Source organism: Haematobia irritans, chromosome 3 (assembly GCF_050003625.1).
Source record: "Haematobia irritans isolate KBUSLIRL chromosome 3, ASM5000362v1, whole genome shotgun sequence".
NCBI lineage: Eukaryota > Metazoa > Arthropoda > Insecta > Diptera > Muscidae > Haematobia > Haematobia irritans.
In genome coordinates this window covers 131,818,570-131,836,465 of record NC_134399.1, presented here as the reverse complement: position 1 = coordinate 131,836,465, position 17,896 = coordinate 131,818,570, and the positions used below count along the sequence as shown (strand labels likewise).

The window sequence follows — 17,896 nt, the reverse complement described above, 5'->3', positions numbered from 1 at the left end:
AAAACAAATATTTAGAAAATATGGTGACCTATCAGCATGGGCACAGCAATACTACAATATTTTAACTCTCACAGAAAACAAGTAAACTATTTCATATTGTTAAATTAACGACAATTTACTAACTTTTTGGTTTTTTACTATCATCTTCGAAATTATTAAATCTCATAAAAGCAAAATATGAAATCAAATTAAAGAAAAAAAATCATTGCCGACAAATCATTACTAGATCAATGTTGCCAAGCGATTTTAGAACTTTCCCCCGCCTAGTATTAAGAAAAACAACCCTAAATTGTTCTAGTTTTTCGAATAACCCGCCAAAAATTTTTAAGAATGTAAATAGATACAAACTGGTTTTCCAAATTTTGTGAAAAAATTGTGTTGTGATACAGTTCAAAAATTCAATTTAAGAAATAAAACTTTGACAAAATTTTCTATAAATTTAATATTTTTAAAAATGTCTATCAAAGTCCATTGTAAGTTCTCCCTTTTTGTAGAAGTAGTAACTGACAAAACTCAACTGAAATAATAAAACATTTCTTCATACTAAAATTAAAAACATTTGTTCATACTAACCACATAATTTTGATCAAAAGCTTCAAAATAGGATTTTGTTATTTGGTAGATTTTTGGTAAAATTTTCTTAAAAATATTGGTAGATTATTTTTGGCACAAGTTGCAACCGTGATTGTAACTCGTTAAACCAAACCGCGAATCGTCTCATATGGGGGCTATATACCAAAGCCAAACTATTTCGAATCCAAATTCGGAATGCCGGATATAAACATTAAATTATTGGCCTACATGTTTTCGTATTTTCCTAGAGTGTAGCAGCCCATTGCAACCATTGCTCCACTGTGGTCTGACAAAACATTGTGTGGCCCATGAGGGGATCGAACCCGCGACCTTCGCGTTATTAGCACGACGCTCTAACCAACTGAGCTAATGGGCCCCATACTTATTTGAAGTAAAAATAACGTTATTCGTTTTAAATTGTAGTGATAATAAAAACAAAAGAATGGCGCCCAACGTGGAGCTAACATCGAAGACCCTAAATTTAGGAGTCTGATGCGTTACTGACTGTCACCAATCTAGACTCATGAGCTAGTCTATGCCAAACTCCGCGAAAATTGCTATAGTGGGGGGATAACGTTATGAATGCACTATGGACCCACGGTATCGTTCGCAACTTCAAATCAATACTTATCCCTTAAATCAATACTTTTATTTTTATCGGAATAATTTCGATTGTCTGAAACATTTCCACAAAAGTATTTGTGGCCCATGAGGGGATCGAACCCGCGACCTTCGCGTTATTAGCACGACGCTCTAACCAACTGAGCTAATGGGCCCCATACTTATTCGAAGTAAAAATAACGTTATTGGTTTTAAATTGTAGTGATAATAAAAAAAGAATGGCGCCCAACGTGGGGCTAACATCGATGACCCTAAATTTAGGAGTCTCATGCGGTACTGATTGTCACCAATCTAGACCCAAGATCTGGACTATGCCAAACTCCGCGAAAATTGCTATAGTGGGGATAAAGTCATGTATATAATTTGGGCCCAGGGTATCGTTCGCAACTTCAAATCAATACTTATCCCGTAGATCAATACTTTTATTTTTATCGGAATAATTTCGATTGTCTGAAACATTTCCACAAAAGGATTTGTGGCCCATGAGGGGATCGAACCCGCGACCTTCGCGTTATTAGCACGACGCTCTAACCAACTGAGCTAATGGGCCCATAAGAATTAAAGTGCAAAAAACGTTGATCGTTTTAACTTGTGTCTCTGGGAGTGAAAACAAAAAATTGAATAGCGCCCAACGTGGGGCTCGAACCCACGACCCTGAGATTAAGAGTCTCATGCTCTACCGACTGAGCTAGCCGGGCTATATTGTTTTAAAAAAGAAAAGAAAATAGGCTATCAAAGCTAAAAAACAAATAAAATAAAAATGAAGTACTATATACGTGGGTTACCCAGTAAGTTCATGTAGTAAATATACGTTTTTTTGAAAATACGTTTTGCGTATACATATTTCCACCATAAGCGGAAATAGGATCTCCGTGTTTCATTTTATACCCTTACTATTTAACTTATCGGTGGAGGGAATCCGTGGATGTATATTTTCTTCGTAAACTAATCTGTTTTTGTTCCGAAGAAACGGGGCAATACAAGTTTCATTGAAATAATTCCGGTTATATCCTCATCAGGCTTATAGTCCACAAATGTACATTGTCTTGGTATATGCTACACTACAAAACAGTTTGTGGCCCATGAGGGGATCGAACCCGCGACCTTCGCGTTATTAGCACGACGCTCTAACCAACTGAGCTAATGGGCCCATATGAAATCGAGTTCAATAGTATTAGAAGCAGCTTTGCCATAACGAAAAACATTTTTGGACCAACTTTTTTCGAAAATTGGATTAAAATTTCCACCAATGGATCATTTTTCCACATTAACGGAAAAAAACTTGAACTTATCTATAGAAAATGTTTGCAAAATGTTATTTCTATAGAACATTTTTGAAATGTTTTATTTTTACAACATTTTATTTTTATAGAAAATTTTGGTAATAAATTATCCTTATAGAATTTTTTTGCAAAATTTTATTTCTATGGACAATTATTGCAAAATTTTATTCCTATAGAGAATTTTTGCAAGATTTTATTTCTACAGACAAATTTTGCAAAATTTTATTTGTATAGAAATTTATTGCAAAATTTTATTCCAATAGAAAATTTTTGCAAAATTTTTATTACTATAGAAATTTTCGAAAATATTTATTTTTGCAACATTTTATTGTTATAGAAAATTTTGGCTACATTTTATCCCATGGAAAATTTTTGCAAAATTTTATTTCTATAGAAAATTATTGCTAAATTTTTATTGCTATAGAAAATGTTTGCAAGATATTATTTCTCCTGAAAATTATTGCAAAATTTTATTCCTATAGAAAAATTTTGCTAAATTTTTATTGCTATAGAAAATGTTTGCAAGAATTCATTTTTAAAGAAAATTTTTGCAAAATTTTATTCCTATAGAAAATTTTTGCAAAATTTTTATTCCTATAGAAAATTATTGCAAAATTTATATTCCTATAGAAAATTTTGCAAAATTTTATTTCTATAGATAGTTTTGAAAAAATTACCAATGTGATGAAAATGGACCAAAATCGACCAAGCTCCATTTGGTCCAACCATCGGACCAAATTTAAAAATAAAAAATTATTTGGACCAATTTTGGTCAGATCGGACCAAGGTGGCAACCCTGATTAGAAATTAGGCGCAAAATTTTTAAAAAAATTAAAAAAAAATTTAATTTCAAACGCATGCAATTTGTTGTTATCAAGACAAACATCTATTGATATTATAATTAAAAAATCTATCGATATTTTAATTAAAAAATTAATTAATTGCAAATTAATTGAATAAATTATTTTCATGATTCAATCAACGTAATTTTTTGTTTATGGTTACAATAAAATAACATAAAAAAAACTATATTTCGCCCAACGTGGGGCTCGAACCCACGACCCTGAGATTAAGAGTCTCATGCTCTACCGACTGAGCTAGCCGGGCATATAATAAAACAGAAAAATTAAAGGATATATAAAATCGAATAGGTAGTAATCGATCCATGATCTATTAATCAATCGTCTATATCCCTTTAAAAGAATTCTGCTGCCAATGACAAACACCGACCGTTCAGCAGACGATTTTTTACTGTAACAGTAATATATTTACAAATTAGGAAAAACATACTTACAGCTAAAAATCATGTTGTTCCTTGAAATGGGTTGCTGTTTCAAAAGTTTTTTTTTAAGCTCTAAGACAGCGCAGTTTTTATCCGATTTGAAATTGAAAATCTAGAGGTGAATTAGATCCATCAACATGTGTGTCGGATACGGTGTGTATCGGTCCATGTTTTTGTATAGCCCCCATATTGACAGATCTCCCGATTTGACTTCTTAAGCTGCTAGACACAGCAATTTTTTATTCGATTTGCCTGAACTAAATTTGGCTTATATGGGGTTTCTAGTTTGCTATAGCCTCCCATATAGATCTATTTCCCGATTTGGCATCTTGGGCTTCTAGACGCCCCAATTTTTATACGATTTGCTTGAAATTGGAAAATATAAAAGTATTATGGGTGCACAAATCGATGTGTCAAGTGTGGTATATATTAGCCCTTGTTTTGTATAGACCCCACATAGCCTCACCATTGGACTTGACTTCTCTAGACACCACAATTTTTATTCGATTTGTCTGAAATTGGATGACATTTACGTCCATGAATAAATATGTAGAATTTGATTATTATCGGTACCCAGCAAAAAAAAATTCATTTGCATACATATGTATATGATATTTCATTCGCTCAATTTTAATGACATATTTAGATCGACGGAAATCGATATTTAGATGTGTTATAAAAGGAATGACAAACCTATAGGAGTGTATCTTATAGTGGGGGTTTAATTAATTTACTGATCAAAATATATCTTCGCCCAACGTGGGGCTCGAACCCACGACCCTGAGATTAAGAGTCTCATGCTCTACCGACTGAGCTAGCCGGGCATGTTTAATATATTCAATTTTGAAAATTTGTCAGATAGTAAACACATCGTTGTATAAAAATAGAGAATTTTTCAATTTACAAATAATTCTAAGCTTTAGATTAGTACATTTATAAATTATCATATAAATATATCTGTGGTCATCGCATATACTAACATGGGGATAAGATAAGATGGTCTGACTATCCGCGTCATATTGTCTATCTGTTCTGAATTATTAGAAGTAAAAAGATATAGCCATAATTTTTCTGTTTTATAACAATAAATATTGTTCGTTTCATCAGCAAAAATATCTTTGAAATCAGCAACATGTATAGCATTTTACAATATAATTAGCACATGGGTATATACCATCCGCCACTACCATGGTACAGGGTCAGCGTTGCCACAATGAATTTTTATTTTGGACCAGCGTTTTTCCAAAATTGGATCAAAATTCATACCATTTTTCCAAATTAAATTAATATAATTTAAAGGTCAAAGTTTTGTCAAATTTTTATTTCTATTCAAAATGTTTATTTCTATTTATTTCTATAGAAAATTTTGTCAAAATTATTTTTCTATAGAAAATGTTGTCAAAATTTTATTTCTATAGAAAATTTTGTCATAATTTTATTTCTATAGAAAATTTTGTCATAATTTTATTTCTATAGAAAATTTTGTCAAAATGTTATTTTTATAGAAAATTTTGTTAAAAATTTATTTTTATAGGAAATTTTGTAAAAATTTTATTTCTATAAAAAATTTTGTTAAAGTTTTATTTCTATAAAAAATTTCTATAGAAAATTTTGTCAAAATTTCATTTCTATAGAAAATTTTGTCAAAATTTCATTTCTATAGAAAATTTTGTACAAATTTTATTTCTTTAGAAAATTTTGTCAAAATTTTATTTCTGAATGAAATTTTTACAAAATTTTATTTACAAAATTTTATTTCTATAGAAAATTTTGTGAAAATTTTATTTCTATAGAAAATGTTTTGAAAATTTTATTTCTGTAGAAAATTTTGTGAAAATTTTATTTCTGTAAAAAATTTTGTGAAAATTTTATTTCTATAGAAAATTTTGTGAAAATGATATTTCTACAGAAAATTTTGTCAAAATTTTATTTTTGTAGAAAATTTTGTCAAAATTATATTCATAGAACATTTTATATTCTATAGAACATTTTGCCAAAGTTTTATTTCTATAAAAAATTTTGTCAAAATTTTATTTCTATCATAAATTTTGCAAAAGTTTTATTTCTATAAAAAATTTTGTCAAAATTTGATTTCTATAGAAAATTTTGTCAAAATTTGATTTCTATAGAAAATTTTGTCAAAACTTTATTTCTATAGAAAATTTTGTCAAAATTTTATTTCTATAGAAAATTTTATCAAAATTTTATTTCTATAGAAACTTTTGTCAAAATTTTATTTTTATAGAAAAATTTGTCAAAATTTTATTTCTATAGAAACTTTTGTCAAAATTTTATTTCTATAGAAAAATTTGTCATAATTTTATTTCTATAAAAAATTTTGTCAAAGTTTTATTTCTATAAAAACTTTTGTCAAAACTTTATATATGTATAGAAAATTTTGTCAAAATTTTATTTCTATAGAAAACTTTGTCAATATTTTTTTTCTATAGAAAGTTTTGTCAAAATTTTATTTCTATAGAAAATTTTGTCACAATTTTATTTCTATAGAAAATTTTGTCAAAATTTTATTTCTTTAGAAAATTTTATTTGTATAGAAAGATATCGCAAAATATCTAATTATACAATTATTTTTCGAGCTTTATGGACAGATATAGATTAAGGAACATGGTTAATAGAGCCATTGAAAAGAAAACGCCAGATACAAATCTATATAAAGCTCGAAAAATAATAATTGTATAATTAGATATAATGCATTTGGACGTCAATTGCCTGTTTCGGTATCAGGCTAACATGAAATATGATAATGCAAAACTTTATTTCTGAATAAAATTTTTACAAAATTTTCTTCCTATACAAAATTTTTGCATAATTTTGTATATACAAAATGTTTATAAACACATTTTTTTTAAGTTTATTTCTGTACAAAAAAAAATATTGTTAAAATTTTATTTCTACAGACATTTTTGTCAAAATTTTATTTCTACAGAAAAAAGTTTATCAAAATATTATTTCTATAGAAAATTTTGAAAAAATTACCGATTTGACGAAAATAGACCAAGATCATCCGACCATCGGACTGTAACGACCCTCTTCGCTATCTGATCCATTACTTGTGAAAAGTGGCCACCTTCTAGCCCCAGCCGTGCTCAGTATTTAGGGGGGATTTTATTCTCAAGTAATGGATACGGGTACGTTGACGTAAATAAAAATTTAAGGTAGCTCCTTAAATTTTTAATTATGTCAATTACCGACCACCGAGAGAGACCACCCGGAGGGGAGTGACCTCCCGGAGGAGAGTGACCTCCCAAGGCAGTTTTGACCCAACTAAGATCAGGCAAGTGCAGCCACCTCAATTCTTACTTATCAGTGATTGATAGTAAAGTAGCATACTCTGGGAAAACACATGGTAAGGATCGGTCTAATGAATAATGATATTTGTAGATGGTGTCTGAACCCTGAGGCTATGGAAGAGTCATTCCATTTTCTGCGTCAGTGTCCAGCATTATCTTTCCGAAGAAACAAGGTACTAGGCTAGAGTGATCAAAACCAGCGGACAGCAAAATTGTGGAAACTTTTGAATTTCAGAGGCGACGTCGTAACAACTCCAAAAACAAACTACTCCTACATTCTTGAGGTTACTTTTAACAAATTTTTCAGGGATCTATCAGGTCTGAGCAGGATATATAAGGATTCTGCATATGAAATTGTAAGCAGCTTCAAAGTTCATCTTGTTTTAGGAGTCTGACCGCCGGCCATAGCACCGGAGGAAAAAACTTCTAATAGCAGATCTGGACAAGTTCCACCGCTTTTACTAATACTTATTGGGAATTGATAACTGGTAGGTGCCCCATCTGTAACCAAGGGATATATGCCACTCGTCATCTGTTTGCTTGCGATGATGAACCTACTTGGCTCACAACAACAGATCACTCTATGATGCTAATATGAATAATTAAAAAAGTTAGTTGGCCCATGAGGGGATCGAACCCGCGACCTTCGCGTTATTAGCACGACGCTCTAACCAACTGAGCTAATGGGCCTACATTAATATCTACGATCCGCACAAAACAGCTGACCCAAATAGTTTTTTGTTTTGTCTTTACAAAAACAGGCGTTTATTCTAAGTGCAAATATTAAAATAATTTTTATATGATAAACAATCTTATTAAACATAACACAAATTTATATAGTAAGAGAGGTTTCCTTATAGGGCAGCGACAAATATACATAATATTTTTTCGACTACATACATTTGTTATGCCAATACAAAGTAACGATGGCGAAGTGCCATTTTCAGATGATTGAGACTTTGGTATGTTTTAGTGCCAACATTTCTCTCCAAAAGTCCGCAAAAGTCAAACGGATTGATATCCGTAGTGGCCATTGTTCACTAGAAATGAAGCGAGGGAGCTCAGCATACGCGTTGGTGCTGAGTTAGAATGGACATGGTCTGCAGCCGATGAATTTGCCTGCTTGGGGTTTTAATACTATTTTCGTATAATCCGATAATATTTGGCATTTATTTTGATCCCAGTATCGGCGAATTCGAGCGGAGAGCAACTATCGGCCGTTATGGCGGCCCATTACCATCAGCATAGTTTGAGTTCTGGTGGCCTCTTTGGCAAGTAAACCATTTTGTTTGTTCAGAAACTGCTCTATTTGGAATGGGCTCTCATAGGAAAAAACCAAATTCGGCAACATCGGAGAAACCAAATTGGTTCCTTGCAGAATAAATTTTCTTTTGTGCATAAATGGCTTTACTCTACCATATGTCCAGCTCACAAGGTGTTCATGTGACATGAGTCACATGCGCTAGTCTCGCTGATGACAACGTCGTGAGTAAGTCAATTTCTTCGTGAGTGTGTGTAAGCATCGAATTTCGGAAAAATAAGCTCAATAAACTAATCCCGCTCGCAAACATAATAATGCTTGCAATTTTAGTTTTTCTATAGAAATAAAAATTTGACAAAATTTTCTATAGAAATACAATTGTGACAAAATTTTCTATAGAAATAAAATTTGACAAAATTTTCTATAGAAATAAAATTTTCACAAAATTTTCTATAGAAATAAAATTTTCACAAAATTTTCTATAGAAATAAAATTTTGACAAAATTTTTTATAGAAAACAAACCCACAACAAAAACAAAACACGAATGAAGTAAGAGGAAGCACGCTCAAAATAAACCCAGCCAACTGCACTCAAATCGATGATTTGATGGTGGCAAAGGAAAAGAGAAATATTTGTATGAATTTATTTCGGCATAAGCCGGCTATCATAAACCTTTTTTTCGGAAGGTTCAAGTGTGGTTCACCATGGGTTTGGTGAACTGCCTGAATTTATTCTGATAATTGGTTGATAGTTTTGCTGCAAGTAGAGGATGCTGATGAGGAATGTGGTAATTCCGAAACGTGCGTCCATCCAACCATCTTGCAGTCTATAGGGCTTTGCCCAAATAAATTTGACAAACATTCTTTTCCTCTGTTGGTTAAGCTACACTTGTAGTTTAGTCAATGTATGGTTTTAAGCTGCAATAAAAAACAACAACAATGCTTAAAGAACAAAACCAACAATAACAAAACAAAACGAATAAAATTTTCTATAGATATACAATTTTAACAAAATTTTCTTAGAAAAAAAATGTTAACAAAATTTTCTATAGAAATAAAATTTTGACAAAATTGTCTATAGAAATTAAAATTTGGACAAAATTTTCTTAAAAAAATTTGTTGACAAAATTTTCTATACAAATAAAATTTTGACAAAATTTTCTATAGAAATAAAATTTTGACAAAATTTTCTATAGATATAAAATTTTGACAAAATTTTCTATAGAAATAAAATTTTGACAGAATTTTCTATAGAAATAAAATATTGACAAAATTTTCTTAGAAAAAAACTTTTGACAAAATTTGCTATAGAAATAAAGTTTCGAAAAAATATTCTATAGAAATAAATAAAAATATGAAAAAAAAAGTTAATTTTTACAGGTGTTTTTTTGTGATCGCCGTCGGGTTTTCTCTTATATATATTGTATATTGCGACAAGATCGGGGTGAATGTTGACTCGATTTGACGTCTTTTGAGGGTTTTAGCGGCATTTGTGAGAAAAAATTTCGAGTTTGTACATCGTCAATGCCGATAATAATGTAATAAATTCATACGTGTTCAGGGTATAATAAAATTGTTTTGTGTGAGATGGTGAATAGCACAACTAGGTGTCCTCGAGTCCAAGTTTAATATATGGATCGATTCAGAATCATCCGTTGAGTCGATCTAGCCCTGGCAGTCCGTCCGTCTGGTCATATCTCTGTCCGTATGTCGTTGTTATCTATTTGCATTTTTGTTCATACGACAGAGGTCGCAAGTTTTATCCGATTTTCATGAAATTTGGCTTAGAGTAGTCTTTGTTGGACAAAGATGAACGCTATTAGATTTTGGAAAAAATCAGATGACATTTTGTGTCGCCAAATTTGCATGCAAAAAAGACACTATTATCGGCAAATATTAATCGATTTTATTGTAATTTGCCGCATATTTATTACACATTCTTGTTTTATTTCTTCTTCTTTGTTCGTGTTATTTGTTGTTTTATGCAAAAAGTGTTGCCATCTATCATAATCATATGAAAAAAAAAATGTAATTTTTTACAGGTGTTTTTTTGTGATCGCCGTCGGGTTTTTTATTATATATATTGTATATTGCGACAAGATCGGGGTGAATGTTGACCCGATTTGACGTCTTTTGAGGGTTTTAGCGGCATTTGTGAGAAATAAAATTTTGACAAAATTGTCTACAGAAATAAAATTTTGACAAAATTTTCTATAGAAATAAAATTTTTACAAAATTTTCTAAGAAAAAAATTTTGACAAAATTTTCTAAGAAAAAAATTTTGACAAAATTTTCTATAGAAATAAAATTTGACAAAATTTTCTATAGAAATAAAATTTTCACAAAATTTTCTATAGAAATAAAATTTTGACAAAATTTTTTATAGAAATAAAATTTTGACAGAATTTTCTATAGAAATAATATTTTGACAAAATTTCGATAGAAATAAAATGTTGACAAAATTTTCTATAGAAATAAAATTTTGACAAAATATTCTATAGAGATAAAATTTTAACAAAATTTTCTATAGAAATAAAAGTTTGACAAAATTTTCTATATAGAAATAAAATTTTCACAAAATTTTCTATTGAAATAAAATTTTGGCAAAATTGTCTATAGAAATAGAATTTTGACACAATTTCCTATAGAAATAAATCCCCACAAAAATCCCCAAATTTATGGAAATTCCCCACAAAATCCCCAAGTCAGAAATTTCGTCCCCATTCACGAAAAAATATCCCCAATTTGGGCAAAAATCCCCAATAGTAGCAACACTGGCTGTCAGATAGCAACCTAAATTTGGTTGCAATACATATCACTTATGACGATGCGGAGGAAAATGTACCTATTAATGGATACCTTTGGGACTTGGCAAATTACCAAATAAGCAGAACATAATTGTTTGCAAAGTATAGTCGACAGCTTTTGGATTTAGGATTCCTAGCAGTATTCTGAATTGGCAACCTTTTATGGAAAATGCTATAATTCGGGCGAAAGGATAATTAGGGATAAAATAGTGTAACTGTACGATTGCATCTTTTCACCGAAACGAAATCGAAATTAAATGAGCTTCAGACTGACACTAAACACTTCAAAATGTTTTAAAAAGGTGTTGACTCTTTGGATTTAGGGTCCTTAAGAGCATTTTGAATTAGAAAGCTTTTTTGGATGGTGCTATATTTTGACCGAAAGGATAATTACGGCCCTAGGGTTACACTTTTTCCACCGAAACGAAATCGACTTAAGTGAGCTTCGGAATGACACTATAACTCCACCAAAAAAAAATTTTTTTAATTGAAATTTAATTTCGATAATTTATTGTATACAGATTTATGGATTCCACGTCTAGAGAACCTACAAATTGCGATTTATTAGGTCCTGGTGAATTAGGGCTCCTTTCAATCCTTTAGTTTGAGTGTAAAATATGTTGGACATTTTTAATCTAATTTATAGTTTATTGGAGTAGTCCCAAATCAGTGAATCAAATCGATGGTAGAGGCCATAGGAGTAGGGTCAAAACTTCACTTCACATTTTTGACAAAATTTTATATATGGACATAGCCATATATAGACATAGATATATCCCAGACCCACTATGTCACTCTTCTCCTGACCATAACAACACAAAGGCTCTTATAATCTGTTTACTTATGATGCAAATCTATATGCATTTTCATAGAACATCTCTTAAGCTTTTTTGCCATAGTAACTTAAAATGGTTATATCGCTTTACATAAACATTAATGGGACGGCAGAATATATCTTGGAATTGTTGTTTATGTTTATATGTAGTTTTGAAGCTTATAGAATTGAATTATCCACAAAACTAAAATTTTGAATAAAATAATAATAAAAGATAAATTAATTAATAATGAACATTACCATGCTAATTTAAAGCTTCTGCTATAAGAGAAGCTATTTTCGCCTTCACTGATATTTTCTTATGTACAGGTATTTGTTTGAAATCGGGAACTAAAGATAGGAAAAACATTCGATCCAAATCATTCGGATCATTGTCTGTGTGGTTCGCTTGAAGTTGACGGTGTTGCATATCGATAAGTAAATCCAAAAGTTTACGTTGAATATCCATTGAAAAATTCTGTTCTTTGTTATTTTGGTCATTTTGGATAGCTTCATTTTCGGGACATTGTTTATTCCTAAATGTCATAGATTCTTCGTGATTTTTGTTATTGCAAAGAGATTTCTTTTCAATACACAAACGTTTTGAAGGTGGTGTCTTTTCCCAGTCATCATTTGTAGAACAATTTTCATTAGTATGGAGTAAAGTTATTGGGGTTAATGCTGATGGTGGTGGTGATGAAGATATTGACAGAATTGTTTCGGCATTTTCTATATCTTGGTCAATGGTTGGAATTCTCGAATTTCTTAATTCTGGTTTTGTATTTCTGGTGCTGCTAAAATCTGCAGATTTCGTGTGATTTATTATATATTCATCTTCATTATCATCACCAGTGTGAAAATCCACATCATCGTCTATGATTTCATAGGGCTCCTCTTTTACATATTCACTTATAAGAAATCTTTCATTTTGTATATTAACACTGGTTTGTGACTGTTGACTTTCTGTTGCAGTAGTTTTAGTATCCTCAGTAATTCTGTCCATTGACGAATACAAGCCATTAGAATTTAATCGTTTCAGTCCAAGCTCAGATGCGAACCTTGTTAGAAAATAGATTTGAGAGATATTTTTAAATTAATTTTATACCAAAAATATTGGACACCAAAATGAAGTGATTTTTTTTTTAAATACAACAGATAGCTACGACTCCTAATCTTGCGATAGATTAAAATAAATTGCAGACAAAAAAAAACAAATTCCCAGCCTTTTACAACAATAGCAATGTGAAAAATTGTTAAAATCACAAGCTTAGCGCTAAGATTAAAAGAAGCTCAAAAACTAGCCACTACGATTCGGTGCCCTGTCAGGACTATGCGCCGTATGACCCATCGACTCGATCTTTTGAGTGCTCAAAAATGCTGTTATGCTGAAGCCCCTAGGAATTTATGTATGAAAAAATAGGGAGAATGAAGGACAACAAAATTTTAGGGATTAGACAAATAAGCTTCAATATTTTTTTGAGCGAGATAAACCTTTAAATTGCTGCAAATAACACAAATATCTTTCGTATGTCACAACGTTCTGAGTACATATAACTTCGAAGATGTCAAACTTTACGATAGAGCCGTATAGTATAGTCGTATTCTTGGCAAGTTTTACGAGACTTCTGGAATATTAGCACGCTTAAAATTGCAATTTCAACGTCAATTCTCGCCTGATAGGTGACAAATATATATGGCAGCTATATCTATATCAGGACCTATAGTTTTGACTATCGATATGGGATGTCTGAAAGCCAATAGACAACTGGACTTAAATTTCGAGCAATACTTTGAACACATTAACAGACAGACGGACTTTACCCAATCGACTCAGAATTTTATTCTTATTACTATATTATCAGACACTACTGCTCCCTCTTAACATCAAATACCACAGGAGTAGTGAAGGTCATAAAAGTGGAAATTCGATTGCGTTTCCACATAGAGGAACCCAAATCAATTTTTTTTTCGTTTAAAATATGAGAAAAGCTCTCTTTGGATACGTAAGAACAGGGCACCAGTCGAAAGAAAAGCAGTCACTCGAATTCGCAACAATTTTGTTTTTTTTTTGGAAGTTCGTTTCGTTTGTATGGGAATACGACAGCATGCATACTCGAAGGGCAGGTCTGCTGAGACCGTTTTGCATGAGCTAGTCAGCTTTATCGAAAGCTCACTATTTGTCAATGAATACACAGGGGAAAATTCCCACCCACAATCAGAGATGTTATACAGAGAGCACTCCGGATGACGAAAGAGAATGGTCTTGGAGTAAATCCTGCCAAGACAGAATTAGTCATGTACTGCAAAGATGGCAAAACTCCCACGGTTAAGCCCATATCCTTAGGGGGTATTGAAATTCCCTTTGGTGAGTGTGCAAAATACCTTGGCGTTATTCTGGACAGGAAGCTGAACTTTAGGCTTAATATTGAACAAAGGGCGAGGAAAGCCACGGTAGCTTTGTACTCGTGCAAAAAGGCAATAGGAAAAAAGTGGGGACTAAAACAGAAAATTGTGCATTGGCTATACACGGCAGGGGTTAGACCTATAATGCTATATGGTGTTGTAGTCTGGTGGCCGGCACTTCATCAACCGACAGGTTTAGATAAAGTTCAGTGTATGGCGTGCTTGTGTATCTCAGGCGCATTCAGTAAGACAGGAACAGATTCCCTTAATGTCATGCTTCATCTATTTCCTTTAGACATTTTGGCTAAACAGTCAGCTGCAACAACGGCTGTGCGGTTGCGTGAGCTATCGCTGTGGTCGAAAACTTGTACGGCCACAGTTGGGTCCTCAAAATAATGCCAGATGTGCCCAACGTAGTGGATTACACTCTGGCGAAACCACTTTTCGACAAAAAGTTTGAAACACTAATTCCCAACAGTGAGGCGTGGTGTACACAGACCCCGGGGAATAAAAGATATATATTTAGATTTCTACGCTGATGGCTCCAAATTGGATGGACAAGTGGGTTTCGGAGTATATTCTAAAGATCTGGAACTTCGAATAGCGAAAATATTACCTAATCACTGCAGTGTTTTTCAGGCTGAAATATTAGCAATAAAAGAGGTTACGAAGTGGTTGAGAAGTAATGTTCCAAAAATTGTTGGCATTAATATATACTCAGACAATCAACCTGCAATAAAATCCTTGGACTCTGTGTTCCTTTACTCGAAAACGGCCATCGACTGCCGCAAATCTCTCAACGAGATGGCTGAGCAGTACAATATTCACCTAATATGGGTGCCTGACCATAGGAACATACCGGGGAACTGTCAAGCAGATGAGTTAGCAAGGCTAGGAACTACCTTACAATTCCAGGGGAACTAGAATCTGTTGGTATGTCTCTGGCAACCTGCAAGCTCTTACTGCGTGAGAAGGCCGTCATGATGGCAAATGTTGGACCAAACAAATATGGCCCATTTTAACTTGAACCGCACACTAGATATGCTAGTGTTCTCAAGACGTCAGATATCACTTCTGATATCTGCCTATCAGGCAGCGAGATAGGCGAATTGGCAAAAACTATTGGTGCGAAGTATAATGACTATTGTATGAGCTGTCATGATGCGGAGGAAAAGGAATCAATTAAACACTTCTTGTGTGAGTGTCCTGAATTTTGTGTAAGGCGTAAGCAAATTTTAGGGGCATATAGCTTTAGATTACTGGCGGACCTGGAAAACGGTAACTTAATCACTCTGTTAATGTTTTTGGAACAATCTGGTTGGTTTAACAAAAGAAAATAATAGAGAAGGTTCAGTGGTTAAAACTAGAAGTGTCCATATGTAATAGGTTCTTTTAGTTAAATGTGGTATCACAATAGACTGAATAGTCTAAGTGAGCCTGAAACTTAATCGGGCTGCCATTTTAACCTAACCTAACCTAGGAATGTTTTCTCTATTCCCTGTTCCCCTACTCTAAACTAAATCTCCTGGGGAATTTTTCGCTTTTCCTTTATTCTAAAGCAACTTCGAAAATGGGACTTTTCCCTTGGTTGTATTGGCATTAAAAAAGCCAGAAAATGATGACAAATGAAAAATTGTGGCATTTTTTGGGAAAATTCCTCCAAAAAATTCAAGGATGTTGCAAACAAAATACATTTCGCTTCAAAAACCACAAATTAAAAGCATACAATAAAAGATTCGTGGCATGCACCAGGATCGGCGTAGAAAGCTAAAAAGTTGGAATGTGGGCTACTAACACATCTAACAGGTATTTGTATGCAGGCTTATTAAGCCTATAATATTTCTAAAACCTTCAAAAGTAAATCATCCCATTAACTAAGTAGCAACCTCTTCAAATTTTGCATATTTTTCGCTCGTTTTCATTCCCTTCCCCTACTGTTTAGAATAGGATTTTATTCACGGAGAAAATGAATTTCCAGGGAACACATTCCCCAGGCAATATTTCGAATTTTGCTAATTGTATACGTTCGTTTTCTACTCGACAACAAAATATGAAGTGTCTTGATTTGATTTGTAGAGTCTGTTATACAAGACTTCAGAAGATGCTACTTAAGATCTGTCATCAAGATGGATATACATATAAGGTCTTTTATTTTGCTACTATGTACTTACTTTTCACAGTATGGAGTTTTGATGTAGGGTAATATGAATTGCATTTCCTCCCATTGAGTGGTATCCCTTTTGCGGCAATATTCAGTTGTTATCATAAGTTTTGCTTCCTGTGCCACATAATTTCGAACTGATTTCCAACGACGACGCACTAATCCGCCTACATTAAAGAAAGACAATGAGATGTTATATTAAAGATGTTGTTAGCTTATAACACTTACAAATATGCGATTGCAGCGCTGGACTATATTCATCATATTTTGGATATATAGATGTACATATGTTCTTCCAAACCATCGCCTTATAATTTTGATCATGATACTTTTCATGGTCTGTGTCATAAATGCATACGTATTTTTTAACTTCCCTTATTACAGACAAGGAGTCAATACTCCTAGGAATAACTTTATCTTGAAATCTTGTAGGACTGTTCTTGTTATTCGCCATCATTTCTGGACTAGTTGTTGTTGCTTTTGAATGTGGAGTCGTTTCTTTTTGTGTCAAGGATGTATGTATGTAGGATAATTTATTTCAATTCGATCTTATTTATTTATTTTAGATATATTGTCCAGCGTCCGTATATCTCTTCAGGGGATATACAGATATTTAGACACAGTTTTTATATCCTTCTACATATGTTTGTCCAACGTTTGTTTACATTTTCCGTCTGTCATCAAAAAATGTCCTTCAAAGAGAATATGTGGAAGGAGGAAGTTTATTTGTGTGAGAGATTCATTTTTTAGTTTGTAGATGGCGCTGAAGAAGCCGCAAATTTGCATACATATCAAAGAGAATTTAGTGGTAGACAAGCATTTCTTGTCGTTTATTGAGATAGCAAATATAAGCTCCGTTCCAGAACCCGATAATTTTTGATAATTATTACAAATTTTTATTGGAAGCCGTTCGTTTACACTAAAACGCCAGCAAAAGAGACCCGGAAAGAGTAGGGATCTATAGTACAAACCAATAATCGATTTTTCGACTTTTCGATTATTGACTTTTAATTAAAAATCGATTTTCGATTATTTTTACCATTCAAAATTCGAATATTCGATTTTTCGTAATCGAATTTCATGGAAATAATGATTATACAAAATATTCGATTTTATGAAATCTATTGTGTTTTTGCGAGTTGGAGAGAAATGCAAAAATTAGCGTTCTAGTCAAACATGTTAATTTTTTTTAATATATTTTTAAAATGTTAAGTATAAATTTTTTAACATGTACGAATCATTTAAGGAAATTGAAAACACAAGGATTCATTTAAACCAATTTGATATTTAACTTAATCAAATCAATATTTTTATTCTTATTGGTAGTAGAATTCTATAAATAAAAATGAAGAAATATCTCGGTATTTTTCAATTAAATTG

The 17,896-nt window shown here is 32.2% G+C and overlaps 1 protein-coding gene and 8 non-coding genes across 10 annotated transcripts; all 9 read right to left on the bottom strand.

The window, feature by feature from the left end:
- Positions 1–875: 875 nt before the first annotated feature.
- TRNAI-AAU (transfer RNA isoleucine (anticodon AAU)) lies at positions 876–949 on the bottom strand. The gene has a single exon. It is a non-coding gene; the product is annotated as a tRNA-Ile (tRNA).
- A 326-nt stretch (positions 950–1,275) lies between these two features.
- Positions 1,276–1,349, bottom strand: TRNAI-AAU (transfer RNA isoleucine (anticodon AAU)). Its single transcript has one exon. It is a non-coding gene; the product is annotated as a tRNA-Ile (tRNA).
- A 321-nt stretch (positions 1,350–1,670) lies between these two features.
- On the bottom strand, positions 1,671–1,744 carry TRNAI-AAU (transfer RNA isoleucine (anticodon AAU)). Its single transcript has one exon. It is a non-coding gene; the product is annotated as a tRNA-Ile (tRNA).
- A 75-nt stretch (positions 1,745–1,819) lies between these two features.
- Positions 1,820–1,892, bottom strand: TRNAK-CUU (transfer RNA lysine (anticodon CUU)). Its single transcript has one exon. It is a non-coding gene; the product is annotated as a tRNA-Lys (tRNA).
- Positions 1,893–2,270: 378 nt separating this feature from the next.
- On the bottom strand, positions 2,271–2,344 carry TRNAI-AAU (transfer RNA isoleucine (anticodon AAU)). The gene has a single exon. It is a non-coding gene; the product is annotated as a tRNA-Ile (tRNA).
- Positions 2,345–3,511: 1,167 nt separating this feature from the next.
- Positions 3,512–3,584, bottom strand: TRNAK-CUU (transfer RNA lysine (anticodon CUU)). Its single transcript has one exon. It is a non-coding gene; the product is annotated as a tRNA-Lys (tRNA).
- Positions 3,585–4,510: 926 nt separating this feature from the next.
- On the bottom strand, positions 4,511–4,583 carry TRNAK-CUU (transfer RNA lysine (anticodon CUU)). The gene has a single exon. It is a non-coding gene; the product is annotated as a tRNA-Lys (tRNA).
- Positions 4,584–7,686: 3,103 nt separating this feature from the next.
- On the bottom strand, positions 7,687–7,760 carry TRNAI-AAU (transfer RNA isoleucine (anticodon AAU)). The gene has a single exon. It is a non-coding gene; the product is annotated as a tRNA-Ile (tRNA).
- A 4,340-nt stretch (positions 7,761–12,100) lies between these two features.
- LOC142230392 (uncharacterized) lies at positions 12,101–17,358 on the bottom strand. Of its 2 annotated transcripts, XM_075301040.1 has the most exons (4): positions 16,745–17,357; positions 16,527–16,683; positions 12,214–13,010; positions 12,101–12,157 (listed from the first exon to the last, which is right to left on the bottom strand). In XM_075301040.1, the coding sequence occupies exons 1-3, from the start codon at positions 16,971–16,973 to the stop codon at positions 12,218–12,220; spliced, it is 1,179 nt and encodes a 392-aa protein (XP_075157155.1). In that variant the 5' UTR covers positions 16,974–17,357; the 3' UTR covers positions 12,101–12,157; positions 12,214–12,217. The 2 variants fall into 2 exon arrangements, with proteins under 2 accessions (XP_075157155.1, XP_075157154.1); XM_075301039.1 differs by having other exon boundaries at positions 12,101–13,010; positions 16,745–17,358.
- Positions 17,359–17,896: the final 538 nt, after the last annotated feature.

What these genes read in the sequence shown, in the direction of transcription:
- LOC142230392 (XM_075301039.1), bottom strand. Translation starts at nt 16,973, where the DNA reads ATGATGGCGAATAACAAGAACAGTCCTACAAGATTTCAAGATAAAGTT. An exon ending in AGCGCTGCAATCGCATATTT is followed by an intron (nt 16,684 to 16,744) that starts GTAAGTGTTATA and finishes TCTTTAATGTAG; the next exon opens with GCGGATTAGTGCGTCGTCGT. An exon ending in AAAACTCCATACTGTGAAAA is followed by an intron (nt 13,011 to 16,526) that starts GTAAGTACATAG and finishes TTTTCTAACAAG; the next exon opens with GTTCGCATCTGAGCTTGGAC.